Source organism: Scyliorhinus canicula, chromosome 9, assembly GCF_902713615.1.
Source record: "Scyliorhinus canicula chromosome 9, sScyCan1.1, whole genome shotgun sequence".
NCBI lineage: Eukaryota > Metazoa > Chordata > Chondrichthyes > Carcharhiniformes > Scyliorhinidae > Scyliorhinus > Scyliorhinus canicula.
In genome coordinates, this window is record NC_052154.1 from 64,155,315 (window position 1) to 64,179,008 (window position 23,694).

The 23,694-nt window shown below is 46.8% G+C and overlaps 1 protein-coding gene across 1 annotated transcript in view; it reads left to right on the forward strand.

Annotated features, from left to right (window-relative positions):
• The first annotated feature begins 5,776 nt into the window (after positions 1–5,776).
• Positions 5,777–23,694, forward strand: part of carmil2 (capping protein regulator and myosin 1 linker 2) — a 231,602-nt gene continuing 213,684 nt past the window's right edge. The window contains 2 exon segments of the mRNA XM_038805993.1: positions 5,777–5,927; positions 20,144–20,235. Of these exon segments, the coding sequence (XP_038661921.1) occupies positions 5,888–5,927; positions 20,144–20,235 (132 nt within the window). The 5' untranslated portion in view covers positions 5,777–5,887.

Consider the following 23,694-nt stretch of genomic DNA (forward strand, 5'->3'; position numbering starts at 1 on the left):
GGTCACAAACATCCCCCACATTTTCTCAAACTCCCCCGCTGAGCCCCTTAACTCATACTTTATCTTCTCTAACTGCAGGAAGTCATACAGGTCACCCAACCAAGCTGCTACCCCCGGTGGCGATGCCGACCGCCACTCCAGCAAATTTGTCGCCGTGCAATCAGAGAGGCGAAGGCCACGACATCGGCCTTCCTCCTCTCCCATGAGCTCCGGCTTCTCTGAAACCCCAAATATCGCCACCAAAGGGTCCCGGGTCGACCTCCTCCTCCACTAGCCTGGCTAAGACTGCACACACTCCCACCCAGAATCTTCCCAATTTTTCACAACCCCAAAACATGTGCACGTGATTCGCTGGCCCCCGCCCACAACTCTCACACTCATCTGCTATCCCCTGAAAGAACCCACTCATTCTCACCCGAATCATATGCACCCTGTGCACCCCCTTAAACTGTATCAGGCTCATCCTTGCACAAAAGAAGGTCCCGTTTACCCTTCGCAGTGCCTCACTCCATACTCCCCAATTGATCTCCATTCCCAACTCCGCTTCCCATTTCTCCTTGATCTTCACCACCCGCTCGCCTCCCTGCTCCCCCAGCCACTTGTATATATCCCCAATTCTTCCCTCCCCTTCCACATCTGGAAGCAGCAGTCGCTCCAGCAGGGTGTATCCCGGCAGTCTAGGGAATCCCTTACACACCTTTTGTGCAAAGTCCCTAACCTGTAGATACCTGAACTCACTACCCCTCGGCAGCTCTACCCTCTCCCTTTTCCAAATACAAATCCCTCACCTTGATCAGCCCCATTTCCCTCCACCTCCTGTATACACCATCCATCCCCCGGCTCAAACCCATGATTCTCGCACAGCGGCGTTAGCACCGACATCCCTTCCACCCTATAATGCCTCCTCAGCTGATTCCATATCTTCACCATGGACTGCACCACTGGGCTCCCTAAATACCTACTCAGAGCCATTGGCAATGCTGCCGTCACCATAGCCCTCAAACTAGACCCCTTACAAGATTCCGCCTCCATTCTCACCCACCCTCCCCCTTCTCCTTCCCACCGCCGCTCCTCCCCCTCGGCACCTTCCCCGCACATACAAAGTCAGAGATGATTGTGTCCACTTTCCGAGAAAAGGCCTTTGGTATAAAGATGGGGACAGTCTGAAAGATAAACAAGAACCTCGGCAGAATATTCATTTTCACCACTTGGACCTTTCCCGCCAACGTTAAGTGCAGTGTATACCACCTCTTAAGATTCTCCCTGGCCTCCTCCACCAGCTTCGTTAAGTTCCACTTATGGAGCTCCGTCCATTCCCTCGCTACCTGAATCCCCAAAGGTCCTCCACTTTGGCTCGCAGACCCCTGTTGGCCTCCACCACCCTCTGCAGCACGTCACCCATCGAGGTGAGCTCATCGCTGCGTTGCGACAAGGCTTCCTCCACTCCCTTCAGTTTCTCACCCTGCTCCCGCACCCCGGCCAATGCCCTCGATACCGCCATCTTCACCGGGGCAATCGCCTCCTCCACCAGCACCTTAATTGCTGCCATCATCTTCTTCCTCATCTCCTCCCTCCATGTGCATTGCAAACTGTTAGTCAGATTCCAAAACCATCACCTCTGTCATCTTTTCTACCGTGAACAGTGCGGCCCCGCCCAGTGGCCCAGCCACCTCCATCCTTCCAGTTGCTGAGCAGACCCTTCCCGACGGTGAAACTTCAGTCGCCCCCTTCTTCACAGCGGCTTTCTTTTGGTTTTTGGACATCCTCCTTCCTTATGTCTTCCCGTACTTATCGAACCTGGGACCTCGGCACCATGAGGCAGCAGTGCTAACCACTGTGCCACCGTGCCGCCCATCACAAAATCAAAGATGAGCTGGTTGTTTGAGGAGGTGGAGGATGTCTGCGAGCGATGTGGGGTGGAGTGCCGCAAATCATGTTCATATGTTTTTGTCCTGTTCGAAGCTGGAAAGGTACTGGAGGGAGGTATCTCGGGGTGTTGCATATGGATGTGGAACCTGGTCCCCTGGAAGCCATTTCCGGGGTGTCGGACCGTTCTGAGTTGCAGGTGGGTGCAGGGGTGGACGTTTTAGCCTTTGCCTCGCTGATCGCTCGTAGGCGGATCTTGTTGGCGTGGAGGTCAGCTTCTCCGCCCTGTGCCTCAGCGTGGAGGGGGAACCTGATAGAGTTTTTGATCCTGGAGAAGGTGAAGTTTCAATTGAGAGGGGTGAAGAAGGGGTTCCACAATTCTTGGGGTTTGTTTATTTTGCACTTTCGGGAGTTGGTTGCCGTTGAATGCTAAGGAGGATGTCCGTTCTCGTTTTTGTTTTTATGAGTCTGTTTTTATGTTTTATATTGTTGGGATTGTTCTGTTTTTGTTCTCTTTCTTTCTATGGCAAAAATGATGAAAATATTGCAAATAAAAATATTTTTTTAAAAGGTGTCCCTTAAAACTTATCCCTTTGGCCAAGCCTGTCTTAACATCACTAAACCTGGCTTGGTGTCTAGTTTTGCTCTATAAAGTTCCTTATAAACTGGCTTCTTGTACGAACGCAGATTGAGATCAGTTACTGAGTTGCCAATATTTTTACTCATCAAAAAGGAAATCCCTCCATCATAATCAATGCTTTAGCGCTCTGCAAATCACATTTTCTTCATTCTAATGCCACTTCATAGTTCATAGTATTTACAATGCAGAAGGGGGCCATTCAGCCCATTGCGTCTCCACCGCCCTTGAAAGAACATCCGACTTGAGCCCTCACCTCCACCCTATCCCCATAACCCAGTAACCACATCTAACCTTTGAACAACACGGGGCAATTTAGCATGGCCAATCCACCTAACCCGCATATCTTTGGACTGTGGGAGGAAACCGGAGTACCCGGAGGAAACCCACAGAGACACAGGGAGAACGTGCAGGTTCCGTACAAATAGTGACCCAAGCTGGGAATCGAACCCGGGTCCCTGGCGCTGTGAAGCAACAGTGCTAACCACTGAGCTACCGTGCCGCACTTATCTAATAAAGAGAAAAAACTTGGCCCTTCTGCTGGTCCAATTTTAGAATTGATTTAAGTTGGACGATCACAATCCTAGGATGATAACTTTCCCATGTTCAGTGGATTGGTATATGCCTAGAAGACGTAGGGCAGCACGGTAGCATTTTGGATAGCACAATTGCTTCACAGCTCCAGGGTTCCAGGTTCGATTTCGGCTTGGGTCACTGTCTGTGCGGAGTCTGCACATCCTCCCCGTGCGTGCGTGGGTTTCCTCCGGGTGCTCCGGTTTCCTCCCACAGTCCAAAGATGTGCAGGTTAGGTGGATTGGCCATGATAAATTGCCCATAGTGTCCAAAATTGCCCTTGGTGTTGGGTGGGGTTGCTGGGTTGTGGGGTTAGGGTGGAGGTGTTGACCTTGGGTGGTGTGCTCTTTCCAGGAGCCGGTGCGGACTCGATGGGCCGAATGCCCTCCTTCTGCACTGTAAATTCTATGATAAGACGATTCTGGACTTACAAGTTGCAATGTCCACCTATGCAACTGGTGAATTCCGATCTCTCAATTGTTTGAATTATACAATATTTTTAGTTTTCTTTGGACTCCCTGCATATTACTTTGTGTTAGTGACATTCCTTTGGGGCGGGGGGGGGGGGGGGGGGGGGGGGGGGGGGGGGGGGGGTTAATTTGGACATGTTCATTAGACTTCCACTTGGCAGAAAGTGCATCAGTTTAATAGTATGAAAACTTAACATCATCCATTACAAAGCTGATTTGTTTTTTTGAAGTATGTACATAATGTTTTATAGGTAGTTTACACACTCTTGAGGCTGTTTCATACAGAACGTGTGCGAAGATACACATTTTACTACATTTTCATGCTCAGTGACCAGACCAAATGAAAGTCCATTTTCAGTGAGTTGAATATACTCCCACTGTCATTGGAACAAATACAGTAGTTTGGATTTCCAAATTGTTTGTGCTTCAAATGCTGCCAAAACACTTTAGCCACTAGATGGTGGTGTAGTGCAGGCAGAACTTGAGTTACATAGCAGATGTGAAGTCCCACACAATTACTGATCCTAACATGTAGGCCCAGATTTCCTGTCAAAATAACGGTGAGACTAATGTGCTCATCATTATTTATATATAAATAGTGCAGTAATTTCAGGTGATTGGAATGTTTTCTGCCCCCCCCCCCCCCCCTACCTTCTACCCCACCTGGCAAGAGAGCATAAAATCCAAACTAACACTAATCCATTTGAAAGGTCCACAAGTAACCATAAAGGTATTACTCTCTGTCTTTTTTTCTATATTCCTTCATGGGATGTGGGCATCACTGGTAAGTCCAGCATTTGCTACCCACCTCTAATTGCCCTTGAACTGAGTGTCTCGCTAGGCCATTTCAGAGGGCAGGTAAGGGTCAACCTCATTGCTGTGGCTTGGGAGTCACATGTAGGCCAGACCAGGTAAGGACGGCAGGCTTTCTCGTGAACCAGATGGGCTTTAAAAAAAAATACAGATGGAACAATCGATGATGATTTCATCGTCATCACTACTGAGACTAGCTTTGAATTCCAGTTTTTATTAATTGAATTGAAATTCCACAAGCTACCATGCAGGAATTAGAACCCATGCCCCTGGGCATTAGCTTGTGCCTCTGGATTTCTAGTCTTGCGACATTACCATGACACCACCCTCTCCACCACCATCTCCCCTAAAGAAACAGTGGTTATATAGTCCCAACAGCCAGTACTGCCACCTAAAACCATGTTGCTGGCAGGAAACATTGTTGACTCTCCAAGCAATGGGGCAAGGCAAAGAGGCAGCTCTCCATGAACGACCACGGCTGACACGAGAATTGAACTCACAGCACTGTCTCATTCTACACCACATCCAACTCGTTGATCCCATGATACATTTGAAACGGGATTCTTCAACCAAAAAGGATTGCAAACCACTGACCTGGTGGATAGATAAGCAAGGAAAAGGCTAACAACAATTCAGAATCTCATCGTATTATGTTTGTGTGAATATTGTTATAGCTATAGTTATAGGATAAGATGGATCTAGAATTCCCAAGTAATGAATTGACATAATGTAGTTATTGTGAATACATCAAGGCTGCTGACCTCGGTCATAGCATGGACACTCTACGCTCCTATCAGCACCAAGGAATTAACGGGCAAACTCTAAAACCTACTTTGAATCATGTTTGTCGTGATTGAATAGTTTATTGCTGTACAATAAGGTATCCATTATACAGTACAAGGTATTATACTGCACATATTTCATTTCCAACTCTATCCTTTCACCAAGTTATTTTATTCAAGTTTTGTTCAGACGATTGCCCCTTATTTGTTTGCAGTTTATGCCCACATCGCATGGGATCAGACTCCAGCTATGCCTCACACTTTATTAATCTTTGCAAGATGTTTCAGTGGAGAACATTTCCTGCAACAAACTGAAAACAAAAATCAAAAATGAATCTGTAATCTGCAGGAGCAAAGTAATATGTGTATTGTTACTAGTTTGGACAAATGTCACTAACAGAGACAACACAACTTAATTCTGTTTCGCTATTAATTACCTTCAGTACTGTGACTCGCTTTCTATTTTGCATGAGTGAGTATTAGGTACCTACAGGTTAAAATATCAACTAGTTAAATACAAACAATGATGGCAGTAAATACATTATTTGGATAATATATGGATACATTTCATTAAAACACACAAATAATCTTTTTTGAGGTATTCTGATTGGATTCTTTATTGTATTTCCAGAGAGCTGCTTCCTCTTCGTTTAGTGTGGTTACTGCAGCAGGATGTGTAGCTGCTTCAATTTGATATTTCTCTCATTCTCAGTACCTGCATAATCACGAAGGCTGTCGTTGCAGAAATGGCTACTTCTAGTCAAGATATCTCCGAAGAGCTGCAAGGTAATGGTTTTTGATTCTTGTTAATCCTAAAAGAAGACCACATTTTTGTTTGTGCCCTCTTTAGATTCCTATATTTCAGTTTTATTGGAGCAAGGTGGCACTTTTGAAAACACAAAGCAAACAGATACTGAGCATGTGGCTTAAGATCTGTGCTGTGTCGTGCACAAGTAACACCTGTAACGTTTTTGGACCGCACAGATCTATCTAAAGATCTAAACAAAGTGGCATGCAGTTTTGTTTCAGCTGGGGTATATCCATATCTACTGTTCTGTAGTAAAAACATGAGAATATTGTTGAAAGTTTGGAAAGTATACTTCAATGGAAAGTTCACTCGGTGAGCAGGGGTGTTGTCAGCATTGTGACGACACGGTCAGTTTGAAGGTTACGTTGTTTAATTAATTTGCAATCGTCGTGTTATCCAGAATGTGGGATTGCTTGCCCCTGTTGCTGTGCGGATAATACTTGTCCAGATGCATCTGTAGTATAGGCCTTGGAAACCAGTGCTGGAGAGACATATGATGAATGCATTGCAAAAGAATTTTAAAAGAAAATGGGTATAATTTAAGCATTGTTTAATTTGTGAGTCCTTAATATCTTTTGGGAAGACTAAAGTACAATTTTCAAATCGTGAAACATATTTAATGTTCCTAGTTACCCTCAAAATTTATATATATATTTTTTAATGGCAATAGCTTTGTAAACATATCTTAATCTGTTGGCCTTCAAGTGTGCCTGTACAGTGGCTGTCTTTTGGGCACCAATAGGTTCTTAATTCAGTGGGCTGGAAGTGCATGAACTTCTCCAACAGGAAGTACCCGCTATCCTGTGGAAGTTGTGATTCTTCCTTCCTGCGCCAGCCTTATATGTTTCTTTTATTCCAATCATGCTGCCAAGTTCCAGGCAAGCTATTGGGCAATAATAGCTATCCCCCTGGACATGGCTGAGTTCAGGAATAGCTGCAAAGCAGGTCCACAATGAGAATCATCCTGCATTGATTTGGTGTGCTCGAGCAATGTTTCTTTTACCTGGACAGCTCTGGGGAGCTTTGGTAGACACCCCATGAGCAGGTATTGAGATTTGTGGTTGTCTGTTCCATGATCCACAACTTCACCATCATGAGGGTTGAGTCTTTACCACTTAGGCGGCAACATGTGAGGGAGGAGGAGCTGCTAAGCCTCACCCCCTGTGACCAAATTCATTGAGGAACACTTCAGCTGAATCAGAGAACCCAGTCTCCTAAACGTACAAATCCTTATCATTGTCCTTACAATCTGGTTGCGTTCAGATTTATGGATCCTGTCCTCACTTCACTATAAGGATGAGCAGCATATCCAGATCATAAACCAAATTTATCTATCAACTCAATTACATTTGTATTAGAAATAATTTAAAATAATTCTTGTGTCAGCCTTCACTGCCGGTCTTTCCATATCCTCAAGCTTCTCCAAGATGCTTCCCAGTGGCTGAGCTTGAGAGCTGGAAGGCTGCTGGGCTTCCAATGAGGACCCAGGATGGGCATGAAGGACAACCTTCAGCAGTTCTGGGCTTAGCAGGCCCAGCTGCAGATTACAGCATCTCAATTTGGGCCAGAGCAGGCTGAGTGTATGGCACTAACAGCTTGGACTCAGAGGGAGTGTCTGGCAGGGGCTGTCCTCCTAATAGTATGCTATTCCCAAGCAATAAAGCCATCATCTCTTGGAACAGTGCCTGAGCATTCCTGTGGCTCTGCCTAAGAAGAGAGGACAGGCTGCTGCAGCGCTTTAAAGGCCCGTACAGTCAAGATGGAAACCATCTCAAATTGTGTGGTAACTGTGAAAACTCACATTGCAGCTGTCTTAGTTTCCACGGCGGCGATTTGTATCATGGAATCTGTCAGACCCCAGGAGAAGGCCCCTCAGTGGTGTGTGCCACTGTGTTAATGGAGCTGCCCACTCGGACCATGTTAGAACAATGTTTTTCAAACCTTTTTGCCTGGGACCCATTTTTACCAACAGGCCACCCTTCAGGGCCCACACCCGCCGATCTTCACAACCCACGCGACCGACCTTCACGACCCACCATTTTTTCTTACCTTTAATGCGGGAGGTGAGGCTGGGCTTATATTCTAGAGTAGTGAAGAATGGGAAATGACCTCATTGAAACAGGCATTATTCTCTCCGGACTTTACAGAGCAGATGCAGAATGTAAGTTTTCCTCAGATGGGTGGTTTACAGCCTGGGGATGTGTTCTGCAAATTACAATGTGACGATTTTAGACATAGATGAGGGGGAATTACTTAACACAAAGTATTGTGAATCTTTTTAATCTCTAAAATTCACTATATAGGCTCAGCCATTGGGCATATTCAAGACAGAAGCAGGAAGACTGAATTGAATTTTTAAAAGAATCTTCTCCTGGGTCAGTGCGCTGACGTCAGGAGGAGACGGTGTTTCTCTCTGGGCTCTGGGCATGCGCACTGATGAGTGGGTACGCATGCACAACACGCCTGCATTTTTAAAATGGCATCATTTTTAAAGCTGCTCACAGCCGGCATTTTTAAAAACCGGCTGCTGCGGTCGTTGCGCCTGAATTCACGCGATCAGGAACGCTGCGACGGATGGCTCTGCGACCCTCCTGACACCCGCCCGCGACCCCCACTTTGAAAATGCCTGCATTACAATGTCTTCATACTCAGCAAAAAGCCGTGAGACTAGTTGGGTCTGGACTCCCCCCATGCTCCGTGCAATCGAATGCAAGTTCACCGTGTAGGCTACCCAGTGCTCCTAGCATTACCTGGCAGATCCCAGCCATCGCCTTTGATACCGAGGCCCGTTGAAATAAACATCTGAGTCCTCTGTGTAGCAGAGCTAATATAAGAGCTAGTACCTGTGGCATCCTACCCCATTCCCTAGCTCCTGCAAATGGGTGCATGCAGCGTCACAACTTGTAGGCAGCTGCTCCAACCTAACCTCCAAAATTCAGCCAATGCCAGGACTTGTGAGATTCTGATCAAGTGATTAGTGCATCTTGATGAAGGCTCCACTGGCAATAGGACTTTCCACATTACCAGCACCTGAAATGAAAAGAGAGAGATGAGGGTCAGCTAGGCTAACGCAGGAGAGTAGGGAGAGAGAAGGGAGCGGTGTAAGCATCTACAGCTTATAATGTGGAGTGTGATGGAAGCCAGATGGGATAAGAAACACTGGGCAATATTTCCTCCAGCGTTGCCAGTTGCCACTACCTTGATTCTACCTCTCCCCATGATGGCAGGCAAGCTTCCTTTGATGGGGAACAGGTTATGTAGACAGCCTTTTACTCCTCTGGTGTCAGCCTACTGGCCGGAGTTCTCCTGCGATAAAGAACGGTGCGTGTTACTGAGCTTTGTGACGCATCTTGAGAATGCACCTGTCATACTGTAATAGGTGATAGATAGCCTGTGTGTAATGTATGAGTTCTGGGTGAGGGAGGATTGTAAACTGGTGAGTGTGTGCACATGATGAGAATGAGGGGTGATGAAGTGTATTGTAGTGATTGGGAACCTTGAGTGCAGTGAGTCTGTGATTAATGGAGTAGCAATGCATACCTAAATAGCTCTGCAATCTCTTTCCACTGATTACAATGGCTTAAAAGTATCACACTGAGCTCCTTGGAAATGACTATTGCTTTCCCAAGGTGAGACATCAATCATTAAAAGTTGTACCACAGGTTAACAAGGCCATTTAAAAAAAGCAAATCAAACTTCAAGCTTATTGAATTGAAAAATAGGGATGTCTTTAAAATGATAAATGGTTTTGACAGACCGGATACAGAGAGAATGTTTCCATTTATGTGGAAGAGCACAGCTAGAGGCCATCAGTACAACATAGTCACTGAGAAATCCAAATAGAGAATTCAGAAGGAACTTCTTCACCAAAAGAGTGGTAAGAATGTGGAACTCACTACCCCAGGGAATGGTTGAAATGTCTACTATAGTCAGACAAGCATCCGAAGGGGAAGGAAATAGAGGGGTACAGTGAAAGATTGAGATGAGGGAAGATGGGAGGAGGGTTGCTGACTAGGAGTCTCATCCACTCTTACCACAAACCATTGCCATGTGTTAGAAGAATTTTACAGGTTGATACTCAACCTGTTTGGCCACATTATGAATTCACCTTCCTTGGCCATCAAGTTCTGGGTGGGACTTGAATCCAGTGCTTCTGGCTCAGAGGTAGGTTTGCTACCACTGTGCAACTAGTCATTGGAGTGTGACTTTAACGAGACCCCTAACTGCCAGGCACTCAATGTTAAAATCGGCCTTGAAAGAAATTTCTTTTTCAATGTATTTTATTCCAAACTTACATAAAAGGTTACAAATCATAAACAATTCGGGGAGAAAACTCCCCAACACATGACTAAACAGTTTGTACAAATTATTCCCTTTTTCATCACTCCTCCAGCCTAACCCATTCTACGCCGTCTGCTTCCCACCACTGCCTCACCTTCTCCACGTTCGCCTCCTAGTAATAGTGTAGCAGGTTCGGCAATCCAACCCTCCCTTCTGCCTTTGTAACAGGGTCCTCTTAACCCTTGGCACCTTCCCTGCCTGTACAATGTCTGAGATAATCATATCCAGTTTTCAAAAGAAGGCCTTCAGTACAAAGATCGGGAGTGTCTGGATATGAACAGGATCCTCGGCAGAATGTTCATCTTCACCACTTGGACCCTCCCTGCCAGAGTCAAGTGCAATGTGTCCCATCTCTTCAGATCCTCCCTAAGCTCCTCCACCAGCTTTGTTAGATTCTATTTATGTAGCATCTCCCATTCCCTTGCCACCTGAATCCCCAGGTATCTAAACCTATCTCTGGCTACTTTAAATGGTAACCCCCCCCCTCAGGTTGGCTCGCCGACCCAACTCATTCACTGGGAACACTTCATTTTTCCTTACATTTAACCTATATCCCGAGAACGCCCCAAACGTCTCCAATAGGCCCATGACCCTCTCCATGCTCTCCAATGGATCCGAAACATACAATAGTAGGCTGTCCATCTATAGCGGCACCCGGTGCTCCCTTCATCCCCTTGTAATCCCTCGCCACTCTGTCGACCCCCCAAGAAGCCATTGCCAGTGGCTCTAAAACTAGTACAATCAACAGCAGCGACAGAGGGCACCCCTGCCTTGTTCCCCTGTGCCGTTCAAAGTTTTGTTAGCCCGTGTCATTGACATGAAATTAAATGAAAATTGCTTATTCTCACAAGTAGGCTTCAAATGAAAAGCCCCTAGTCGCGACATTCCGGCTCCTGTTCAGGGAGGCTGGTACGGGAATTGAACCGTGCTTCTGGCCTGCCTTGGTCTGCTTTAAAAGTCAGCTCTATAAGCCCTGTGCTAAACAAGCCCCTCCACACACTCGCCTTCGGTGCCACGTATAGCAGGCGCACCCATGCCACAAGTTTCAGCCCAAACTCGAACCTTCCCTGCACCTCAAACAGGTACCGCCACTCCCCTGTCAAATGCCTTATCCGCGTCCATGGACACCACTACCGCCGGTACCTGCACTCTCGACGGGGTCATAATCACATTTAACAGCTTCCTTATATTACTAGAAAGCTGCCTGCCCTTTACAAAGCCTGTTTGGTCCTCCGCAACCACCTCTGGGACACAACCTTCCATCCTTCCCGCCACCAACTTAGCCAGCACTGTCACCTCTGTATTTAACAGCGATACGGGCCTAAACGACCTACATTCCATCGGGTCTTTCGTCACATTTGGTATTAATGTGATCATTGCCTGCATCATCGTCTCTGGCAGCTCCTCCTTCTTCGACGCCTCATTAAAGGACCCCGTTGCGAACTCCTTATAAACTTCCGTCGGGCCCCGGGGCCTTTCCCGACTTCATACCCCTTACACTGTCCACTGTCCCCAGGTGGCTCCTCAAGCGTCTGCCTCTTTTCTTCCTCCAACTGTGGAGACTCCAGTTCATTTAAAAAATGTGCCAAGTTCCCCTCTTCACCCCCTGGGCCCGCCCTGTAAAGCTCCTTATAATAATCCCTAAATGCCTCATTTATCTACCCGGTTCCGACACCACATCCCCTGCCCAGTCCATATCTTCAATATTTCCCTGGATGCAGCCTGCCTTCGTAGCTGATGCACTAACATCTGGCTTGCCTTCTCCCTGTATTCATACTTCACCCCCCCCCCCCCCCTCCTTGCCCTATGCAGCTGTCAAACAGCCCTCCCCGTCGTCAACCTATCGAATCGTCTCTGCAACGTTTTCCTCCTCACCAATCCCACCGTGGTGGGCATCTACGAGTACTCCCTATCCATCTCAACTATCTCATTCATTAGCCATTCATGTTCCTCCCTCCTTTTACTGTCCGCATGTGCTTTAAACGGGATAATCTCACCCCTGGACCACCCCGCTTTTAGTGCTTCCCATAATGTGGTTGCCAACACCTCCCCATTTTGATAATCTTTACTCACAGCCCGCACTTTTTCACAAAACCCTCTATCTGCCAACAACACCGAATCAAGCTTCATCCTGGCCTCTGCTCCCATCCCGATCCAAGTCAAATCTCCAGCCAATGGGGCGCATGGTCAGAGATTACTATCCCCACTTACTCTGCCCCCACCACCCCAAGCAAACCTCCCGGCTCACTACAAAAAAGGTGATTCTCGAATACACCCTATGCACATGAGAAAAAGGAACAATCCCTTCCACCTGGGTTCTTGAAGCGCCACGAGTCCACCATGCCCATCTTTTCCATAAACCTGCCCAGCTCCTTTGCCATTCGCATCCTACCGATAGACCTAGGGCTAAATCTATCTACCCTCGGCTCTAGGACACAATTAAAATCTCCTCCCATAATCAACTGGTGCGTGGCCCAGTCTGGGATTGCTGCCAACAACCTCCTCATAAAACCTACATCATCCCAATTTGGTTCATATACATTCACCAGTACCACCGGCGTCCCCTCTAATACCCGGCTCACAATCACATCGCTCCCACCCAGGTCCCTCACTTCCTTTGCGCTCACGAACCCCATTTTCTCGCTCATCAAAATGGCCACCCGCGCGATTTTGTATCAAACCCCGAGTGGCAAACTTGCCCCACTCATCCCTTTCTTAACCTAATCTGATCCTTCACGCAGAGGTGCGTCTCCTGCAGAAAGACCACCTCCACTTTTAAACTCCTCAAGTGCGCAAAGACCCAAGATCTTTTCACCAGTCCATTGAGCCCTCGCACGTTCCAACTTATCAGCGTTATCGGGGACTTATGCCTCCATTCCCCTCTACCATCCGCCATCTTCACCTTTTGGCTCTACTCCCATTAATTTCACCCTGTACCTGGCCCATCATAAATGGCCCCTTTCTCCACCTCTGACCATGTTTCTTCTTCAACCTCGCCGTGTCGCACCTCCCTCCGTTCCCTCCTGCCCCCCTCCCCCATGGCCACCTCTTCTCCTCACCTCACTTCCATTCACCAGCATTACCAACCAATGTGACAACTCCTGCCCAAAGGCTCCTCCTGCTGACCCCCACACCTCCACCACCTCTTTGTTCTGTGAAGAAGGCTCCCCTCTGATCTCCCCCTCCCCCACCCAAACAAAGACTCAACTTGAACCGCAGGTCATCTTACCCAAGAACAAACAAAAAGAAAAAATACAGCCAAGAGAACACACACACAGCTGTCCCCTTACAAACTTTTCACCCCTGCTACCCTTTGTCAACCCAACAGAAAAAAGAAGAAAAATCCCTCCTCATCCCTGGCACTGTGAGGCAGCAATGTTAACCACTCCCCGCCAGCATCCTCGAAACATACCTCATGGCATTCGCACCTTCTTCTCCCTCGGCAGGCCCACTATTCGCAGATTCTGCCTTCTCGAACTATTTTCCTACTCCTCCACCTTTGCTGTCAACATCTTGCAAAGGTCTCCTAAGAGCCCCACCTACGCCTCCAATGCCACCACCCGACCGCTGTGGTCCGACATCACCCTCTCAATCTCTCAGATCTGTGACCCCTGAGCCTCCACTCTCTCCATCGAGCCCTTCAGGGGTGCCACAATCCCTTCAATGGCCTTCGGGCGATCCTCCTGCATCTCCTTCCTCTGCTGGTGGAACTCTTCCTTGATGAAGGCCACCAACTGTTCCATCTGGGGCTTTCCAACTTGCACTAGCCCTTCCCCCTCAGCCATCCTTCCATTGGCTGCTGCGCCTCAGGTCTTTTCCAACTCCTGCACCTTCTTTTCCCGGGCTTGGTAACCAACAGACATGCCACTCCCTGGGGGGGGGGGGGGGGGGGGACTTCTCCTCTGACCTTCAGTTACACTTTTCCGATGTTACACCCGATTTTGGGTGAAAAGAGCTCTTTTCTACACATTCAAGCAGGAGCTGCCCTGTGTGCGACCACTCACACCATGGCCGCCACCAGAGATTGAAAGAAAATTTTAAGGATGAAATTGCTCAAATATCAGAGGAACATGTGGAACTAAAGAACACTGCTTAGACCAAATAATTTTTTTATGGAATCTTTGCCTGAATGACATTTACATGTACATACACAGTAATTAACGTACGTACTCTTCAATACTTTGTTTCAGTTTTGTGTTAAGCTAGTACATTAAGACAGGTGACCTGATGTAAGTGCAGGAATGTTTTCCCGAGCTCCGGCTCATCTTTTAATCCATCATTTTATCCTGGTGCACTTTTCAGATTTGTCTTTTCCTGGGTTACACGGCTTGTGCTGTGTCCCTGGAAGTTCCTGATTGGCGTTTCTGCGAGTAAGAGCCGAGATAAACTGTTAAAATCCTCATTTGTTTGTGGCAGTCGGTGTGGGCTGGGATGTGGCCCAGCCTTGGTGGTGCTGTGTGCATCTGAATGATGGCCGCCATCGAAAACATTGGGTGATTTTTGGTGGCGGAAGCAGGCCACCAGCAGGATTTACCGACCTCGCCATTGCCAACAGGACTTCGCAGAGACTGCACCCTTCGTTGCCAGGAAACCCGTGCGCTGGCGTGTGACCGGAATATCCTGCAGGCGTGAACAGCTGGTAGATCGCACCCATTGTCTTGGCTGAGGATCTCGGCTCGCTGGTGCAGATCGTTTGATCTCACTTTGAAGAATTGCTGGGTACCTTTAGGAGAGTGGTGGAGGTGCACGAGAAGGTTCTTGCACTCAAAAGAGAACATTCCCTGATAAGAGCCTGCCTTTATGTCGTCGAGATCCTGTTGCGTGATGTGTTGTCTATCCTGACATGTTCGGGAGATGGGGGCCGGGTGGGCCTGGTGCCTGGCGCCTGGTGAGAGGTGGGAGGCAAGTTCCTGATTGAGCTTGAAAATTGGCGACCATGTTTTGGTCATCTTTATTTGGAGGCTGAGTGCATCAGATTCGATGAAGTACAATGTATCCTATCACCGAGGCCAGGGATTGATTGGGCCCAACAATCACTGGTCCTTTATTGTCCTATTCTGGATGCTTGTTGTGAGGGGTTGGAGATGGTCAAGTTGGTCAAGTCATTTTCCCCATCCAGGGCCTAGGCTGTGGACCACGTGAGTATCAGAGAGACTGCATGGTGGAAGTGATTGTGTCTTGTGCTTCGAATGTTGGAATCAGGAGAGATCCTAAAGAGTGCTCGTTGTTCCTGCTTTATCCTTCATCTTCTCGTGCAACATGGAAGATAGTTAAGGTGGCACAGTGGTTAGCACTGCTGCCTCACAGCGCCAAGGATCCAGGTTCAATTCCAGCCTTGGGTGACGATCTGTGTGAGTTTGCACTTTCCTCCCGTGTGTGTGTGGGTTTCCTCCGCATGCTCCCGTTTCCTCCCTTGGTCCAAAAATGTGCAGCTTAGATGGATTGGCCATGTTAAATTGCCCCTTAGTGTGTTTAGGGATGTGCAGGTTAGGTGGGGGTATGGAGATTGGGTGGGGGAGTGGGCCTAGGTAGGGTGCTCTTTCAGAGGGTCAGTGCAGACTAGATGGGCTGAATGGCCTCCTTCTGCACTGTAGGCATTATATGGCTCTATGTCCTTATCCTGCAAATAACCCTGTGATACTTCTATAATCCTGGACATTATTTCCTGTTGATATTGTTGTTGATTATTTGTTACTGTCTTTTTTCCTGCAGGAGAGTGCAAAACGTGAGTGTGATGGCCTGTGTCGTTGATTATCCTGTTTGAGCAAAACCATATTGAGTTAATTATGAGAAGTGTGATTTGTGCACAGTTTTGCTCCTTTTTACCATTATGTTTTCTAATCCTTGTCGTTGGGGAAGGGAAATGTTTTGATCATTTCCTGTCTCATTAATAAGGAAGTGGAATTGGGGCAGAGTGAAGAGTGGATGGTTGGGGTTGGTCGGGTTAGTTCAGTCCTCACAGAGATTGAGATTGAGCCCCCAGTTAGAATCCATCTTGGACTTATTCATTTTTTAAAAATTGTTATTTAAATTTAAGAATCTGCGTCTTTATCCTTAAATGCCCTGGACAGATATTGTATCCTGGGATGGACTGGGTTCCTCTGACTCTTCCTTGAGTTTGAGTTTTTTTCCCTTGGTTTGGGGATCTCTTTACTCCTCCTTTGAGCTATTAGAACGTGATGATTAGTATTGGTACATGCTAAAGTGGGCTCAGTAATTGTGGTTGGCTTGATGAGGAGGGGGATTGCTCTGGGTATCCTCTCTGTGACGGTGGTCGCTTTGAGTTAGTTTGGGCATCCCTTCTTTGGGGGGGGGGGGTGCTTGACGGTTCTTCTTCTTCTCCAACTGGGGCTGTCGTAATTATCCTCTTTTTATTAATATGTGTTGTTGCACGTTTTACTTGAGTGTATTATGCGTTTTATTGGAGTGTATTGACACGCCTCCGTTTAAAGGCTGTGTGCTTAACACTACTACAGCTCTGTGTATGTAATTCTGCTCGGAGTCGCCAGGTGCCGTATTTAGACACCTCACAAGTATATCAAGGTCAGGTTCAAAGTAATAAATCTGTACACCGATTAGTAAGTTCCAACGATTGATATTTATTATAACCAATATAATAAATACACATGCATACGCTAAAGAGACTAAGTTACTTCTAAACTAAACGACTAAAATACTTATCTAAACAGGAACAGGCAAGGTCAGGGAGCGAGGCCTTCGTCCCGTTCTTGGTCTGCAACTCTCAAAGTGTTAAGGTCGTCAGGGTCTAGCAAGTCTGGCTCACGTAGCGATCGTTGTGGTGAAACTTACAGTTCGATGGCTGGTGGCTCAATGGCTGGTGATGGAACTGGAGTCGGGATGCGATGTATCAGCAAGCGATGAAGACAGCAGAGAGCCGGAGTCAAGACAACAGCAAGCCGGAGCAACAACAGGAAGCCGGAGCCAAACAACAGCAAGCCGGAGCAACAACAGCAGAGCCGGAGCCAAACAACAGACCGGACCATGTGCGGGGTCTACTTTTATAGGTCCCCCCAAAGTCCGTGCCTCTTCGGGGTGGTCTCTACCTGCCGTGTATCGATTGGGCCTTCTCCCAATCGATATTTTCCAAACCCCCCAATCTGAGGGTCGCTTCTCGATGGGTGGGGCGGTCTCTATGGTGCTTTGTGATGGATACTTATGGTGCCGTTTTGTCTGGGCGTCTACTCAAAGTATCCATTCAAACCTAAATGTTTCTATTGTGTGGGCCTGGATCTAGATCACCTCATTACTATGCAAATCGTTGTTGCCATTTACACCTTTAGCTGAGATTCTGCACCTGGCCATAAACTGGTTTCTGTACGTGCAGAATGCTAATTAGCCTTCTGCAAACGGCTTGTCCTTGCTAAGACTGTTTTCTTCCTGCAGCCTTAGCAGTTCTCCATTTTGTAGCCCAGTATCCATCTTAGGTGGCTACATTGTGCGGATGGGGGGGGGGGGGGGGTTTCCCTGGATGGGGTTGGAAAGATACAGGCTCAGCATGGGGGGATGCAAGTTTTTGGGGTGTGCTGGAGGTGCTGGGGGTATAGTTTCTTGTTTGTCGGGTGGTACTGGGCTAAGACAGGTCTGGTGCTGTGGCTGTTATCCTGTGGCTCCTAAGGGCTTGGGGTGCCCCTCTTTGAGGGCGCTTGCTGGGGGCATCCTGAGAGGCTGGGTTCTGCTTCTCTGGTGCATGGGGGCCTGGGATTGGGTCGAGTTTTGAGCTTTGGTGGATATTCTACTGTCATTCTGGTGGGATGTGGTGTCTTCTTGTCGTGATTGAGTGGCCTGGTCGCCTCTTCATTGATGGCAGGGGCATGGAGGCACGGGCTCTGGGTTGAGCCCTGACCCTTTGTTATCGGGTAGGTTAGTTCTGGTAGTTCTAGTTTTTCCTTCCTTTCCTCTTTTGCGAGGTCCTGAAGGTTTGATCATAATTTGAACTTGTTGTCATCAGTCCTCCCACCACAATTGTATGGAATGATCCTGGTTCTGCTGGGTGCCTGCTTTGGGGTGCAGTTGCATTGTGTTGCATACATGTAACTTCCCCCAAACGTTGGCCATTTTCTTTTGTTTTTGGGAGGGTGGGTATGATGAATCCACTCTTGGTTCTTTCACAGGTGCAGATGGGTCTGGTATTTGAAGAGAGGAGGCTGTGATGGGTCATTGGTGCCTTTGGCACTGCTGGGGTTGAGGGAGATGTACGTCGGTGCACACCTGATCATGGCACATAGAATTTCTCGTGATGGTTGCGTGTTTGTGTAGCGTGTGAGGGCGTGCATGTCTGCAGGGCTCATCCTGTATCTCCCTCGATTTCTGGTGGGGCTGTATTGATATCTAGTTTTGTCTAATGATTGTATCAAGCCATTCTCCTGTACTCATTATGTTAAGCCGTTATTTTTTGCCTTGCTCAAGGCAATGTATTATTTTGTATTTTTGTTGCGTCATTCTCTAAAATGTAAAACCTTCATAAATATGCGAGTACATTAAAAAACAAAGTTTGTAATTTAGCAGCAGAAAGGTTTACAGCAATATGCATGCCTCATTTGACAATACAGACTGAGCAACATAACCCCTTGGGCTGCATCGGCAGATTTCCTATAGAAGAAAGCGCAGCATGTCGCTATAACAACAGATGAGTCATACAGACTCGAAGCGATAACTCTGTTTCTCTTTCCACAGATGCTGCCAGACCTGCTGAGTTTTCTAGCATTTTCTATTTTTATTACCCATTTACAGCATCTGCAGTAGCTTGCTGCTCTAAAATAGAAAGAGGAAAAGCCCTTGGTGCAGTCAACTCATAACATATTTTATACTAACTGAGAGCCCAAATGACACTTTTTGATCACTAAAATCCAAGGACCTTGAAGCTAAATGAGGGCATTCTTCCTACCAGCCTGGCTAAGGTCCAGTAAATCAAACCTGAGACTTGCTCCATCTGTAAGGCTCAGCGACTCACTACCTGATCGTGCTGAGACAACGATATGTTTTACCTGTGCAAAAATCCAACATTGCTGTTCAATAACGAACCGGAATTTTGGGTCTCCTTCCCTAGCATTGTTGGAGACCTTGACCTGAGGCAGCTCCATTCATTTCATAGGGGTCCACAACTTTGGTCATTAACATGGAATTGTCCACCCTAGACAACTCACAATTAGCTGATTGTACAGAGCACCCAGCCACCAGCATGTTGTGCATTTGATTTCCTGTGTGGAGCTCCTCTGTTCTTAATTTAGCCATCAAAATGAGTCTGCTCCTGCTGCACAGGAAGAATAGAAAATTCACTCCACCTGCCACAACGCTTGTCCAACCTCCAGACTAGTGACGGCCCATACAGCAGAACTGAAGGAAACCTAGCTGGATTAATAGCCTCATACCTTTGGAGATGGAAAGGAAAATTCAAGGATCTTTTATCTTCAAGGTTTAACTTACAGTTAGTAGCCTCTTTAAAAGATTTAATGGTCTGGTAAGTCTCAATATTCAATCAACATTATTTTTAATCACAGTGGCAAACTATTTTGTGAATCAGCCAAGCTAGGCTTTAGACTGAATTACACAGAATGTACAGCAGAGAAACAAGCCAACTGATCCATGTCTGTGTTTATGTGCCACAAGAATTATAATGAATCATATGTGATCTGTGGAAAGAGGACCTTTGATGGATGAATGATCTCTTCTCATTCCATTCCCTCTCATGGCCATTATATCTTGTCACAAAATGACACGTATAAACTGCAATATTCAACATTGTCTTTTTCTCTGAGCAGGTTCATTAACCTGCTCTTGGTTTGGGGAAATCTAATCTAACATCAACACTTTAAAGGGTTTTGTTTGTTTACAGAATACGTAACTAGAATTCTGCAACCAAAGAAGGTAGAGTTTATGAAGAGAGTGAGATTAACAACGAAGTGTAAATCCGAAGAGAAAATATTGGTATGTTCTTCAACGTTTGAGTTATTTTGACAAATCACTTATAGTGCGGCAATGACATTTAGAACTACCTTTTACCTTTCTCGTAACATTAGGAAACCTGTAATCCCACAACTTTGATAGAAATGTCACAAATTTGAAACTTGTCTTGTATTCAGTTAACTCCAGGATAACAATGGTTGTGTGTGTGTGTGTGTGTGTGTGTGTGGTGGGGGGGGGGGGGGGGGGGGGGGGGGGGGGTGCTACAGGAGGCCTTATTGTCATTTGGGTACATGGAGAGTAAAAGTAAAAATATGGGTTCAGCATCAATGCTATTCAAAGTTGACTAAGTGACCAGCTTAAATTATGGAGTGACCATTTTGGTGGGCTGTTCAGGACAATCGTTCCTTTAGTGAACAGATTAAAGAAAACTGAGAGGGAGAGAGATATCTGTTCATATAGCAGGGAGCTGACATTTATTCTGATTGTTATTTAATTATAATACAATATCCCATGTTAATGCAGTGAACCTTAGACTGTTGGACTGAGCACTGACACTGAATTAATACTCAACTGAACTTTCCTTTGATGCTCTGTTCTATCCAATTGACTGTTTTCCATAATGCCAAAATAGGGTGAAGACTCTTGTCATTAAGAGAGAGAAACTTCACCTTGGAGTGAACTTTGATGTCCTTTGTTGGATTGCTACCATTTGTAGAGTGTAAAATGATATTCCTCGTCTCCATTAAATTTAGAATACAAAGGCCTAACAACAGCCAGAGGGAAGAAATGGAGGGAAATATCATTTAAAAATTTGGTATTTTTTAAAAAACACCTTCAATATTAACCCACTATGGAGCTTAAAGGTATTTTGCTTGCAACTTTCTTCATTATAGATATTTGAATGGCTTCATCGTTTTTAAGCCTTCCAAGAATGCCCACAACTATTTAATTGTAATTCCTGTTTTAGAATTTTTATGAAATTTCCTTCAAAAAGCAGATGCAGGCTCTGCTGATTGTGTTATGAGTTTCACCATTAAATAATTGGACCATAAAGACTCGGTAGATCACAGAATCATCTCCAGCCTGTACTAAGTTCATTGATCTCAGGCAGGGCTGCTATAGGGATATTACAATAGCATGAGATAGTGTCGGGATATACCTGACCACTGATCAAAACTGCTTTTTGCTGGAAGCTTACACAGGCGGACAGGACTGAATAGTGCTTTGGTGAGAATCTGACAAGACTCACTACCAAATTTCACGCTTGATTAATTGCCACATAGTTAAGTGATTGTAAATTGACTGGTGTCCGAGAACTGGACCCAAACAAGTAACTTCCAATGTCTTCTGAGAAAAGAGAAGGAAATAAATTTGTTGGGGGAAATTCATGTGTGTTATAATTGTTCTTCATTTTCCTTCTAAAAAAAACAGCTATGTAAGTGAAATAAGATTAAGGACTTTGAACGCATACTGTGTTCCTAAATGAGCTATACCTAATTTGCATTAATCACAGCTAATGTTATACTGGACAAGCCAAGCCCCAGAGTGTTGCCTGGCTTGAGAGGTCCTGGACGGGATTCTACGAGCTTCCGCGCCGAAATTGAAATCGGCGCGGGTGCGGAGAATGGGCGTCAAACCTGAGATCGGGCCCGATGCCGCTCCCGCGATTCTCCGGTCTCTGGAGAATCGCCATGAATCGTGCACGCGCGGTCCATGCGGCGCTGGTCGGGGGCCATAGAAAGAGGCCCCATGGTGATTCTCCGACGTCAACTGGCCGAGTTCCCAACAGAGTGGTTCTCTCATGGTCCACCCGTCGGGAACTCAGCATGGCGGCTGCACTGGTGGGGGCGGGGGGATCCCCTTCACTGGGTGGGGCGGGTTCTCCAGGACAGCCAGGCTACTGATCGGGGGCCACCGATCCGCGGGATGCGCAATCTGGGGGAGTCCTATGTTTTCGGTGCCACTCCACGGTGTGGGTCCCCCATGTCACACGGGCGGCCGACGCAGGCCGCCGCCGTGTGCATGTGCGGACCCCCGACCAGAGGTGCAGGGCCTCATATCGGCAGCCAGAGCTGCAAGGAGCACTCCGGGGCCCTGCTAGACCCTCCAGGAAGGAGAATCACTCTGGACTTTCTTCAGGAAAGTCCAGAGTGATTCGGGGCCATGGGGACATAGCCCCATTATTGGAGAACACCGCTCCCTAACTATTTTTTAAAACTGTGGAGTGCAGTTACTGCACAAATTCACGGGAGTCTGCTGCTTAACTTTTCACAAAAGAATAAAACATTTATTTTATTTTTTTTTATTTTTAAATTTAGATTACCCAATTATTTTTTTCCAATTAAGGGGCAATTTAGCGTGGCCAATCCACCTACTCTGCACATTTTTTGGGTTGTGGGGGTGAAACCCACGCAGACACGGGGAGAATGTGCAAACTCCACACGGACAGTGACCCAGAACCGGGATCGAACCTGGGACCTCAGCGCCGTGAGGCGGTTGTGCTAAACACTAGGCCACCGTGCTGCCATAAAACATTTATTTAACAAGAAAAATGAACTATCTTACACTAGACAGAAAGGTTGGAAAGGTTTCAATATACATACCAGAAATGTATTCAAACTTATACTATTCCTTTTATCCCAGTGAAGATTTACCACTGATTCACCAAGGTTTCTTGCTTGTGTTGACTTGGCTGAAAACTGATTTCTTCTGGCAGACACCGGAGCATTCAGTGGACACTTTCTTCAGTTGAGGTCACTCCCTAATGTAAGGGTCCTTCCTGTTTATTCCCTGCTTATTCCCCTTTTTTTTATTTTGTTGTTGCACTTTTGAGTGATGGACGATTGATGGACACCTCACTTTAAGTCAGCAGCCTGTAAGAATCCTGTACCTTTAATTCAAAGAGAAGCACACGGAAGACTGTACTGGTTTGAACTGGTGATTGCAAAGTAGCCAACATCAGTAAAGACTCATTTGATTGATTGGCTGGTGTCCAATGAAGTGGCCCAGAAGGCTGTGCTTGCCCGGTAACAGGTGGTGATTGAACCTTATCCCGCTGATATGTTTTTCAGAGTCCCAAGGCTTGCGTTTGGTTTCAGTTTTGATTCTGGCAGCACGGGGAAGAGATCCAACTAACTCTCTCCAAAAATATCCAGCTAATTCTGTCCTGAAGACCACGGTGAGGGCTGACTCTCTCCACCAATATTCTGGGTGCAGTTCTCTTGAGACTGCAGAGGCTTGAAGTCAAACCACGAGCTGAAAGCCCAGTTTGATGAGAAATAAGGGCCGGGATTCTCCGCTACCCGGCGGGGTTGGCGCCGTGCCAACTGGTGCCGAAGGGCTTCTGCCGGCCGGTGCGAGTTGGTGCATGCACGGGAGCGCCAGCATGTACTGGCATCATCCCAGCGCATGCGCAGGGGTGTTCTTCTCTGTGCCGGCCATGGTGGACCGTTACAGCAGCCGAAGCAGAGGGAAAGAGTG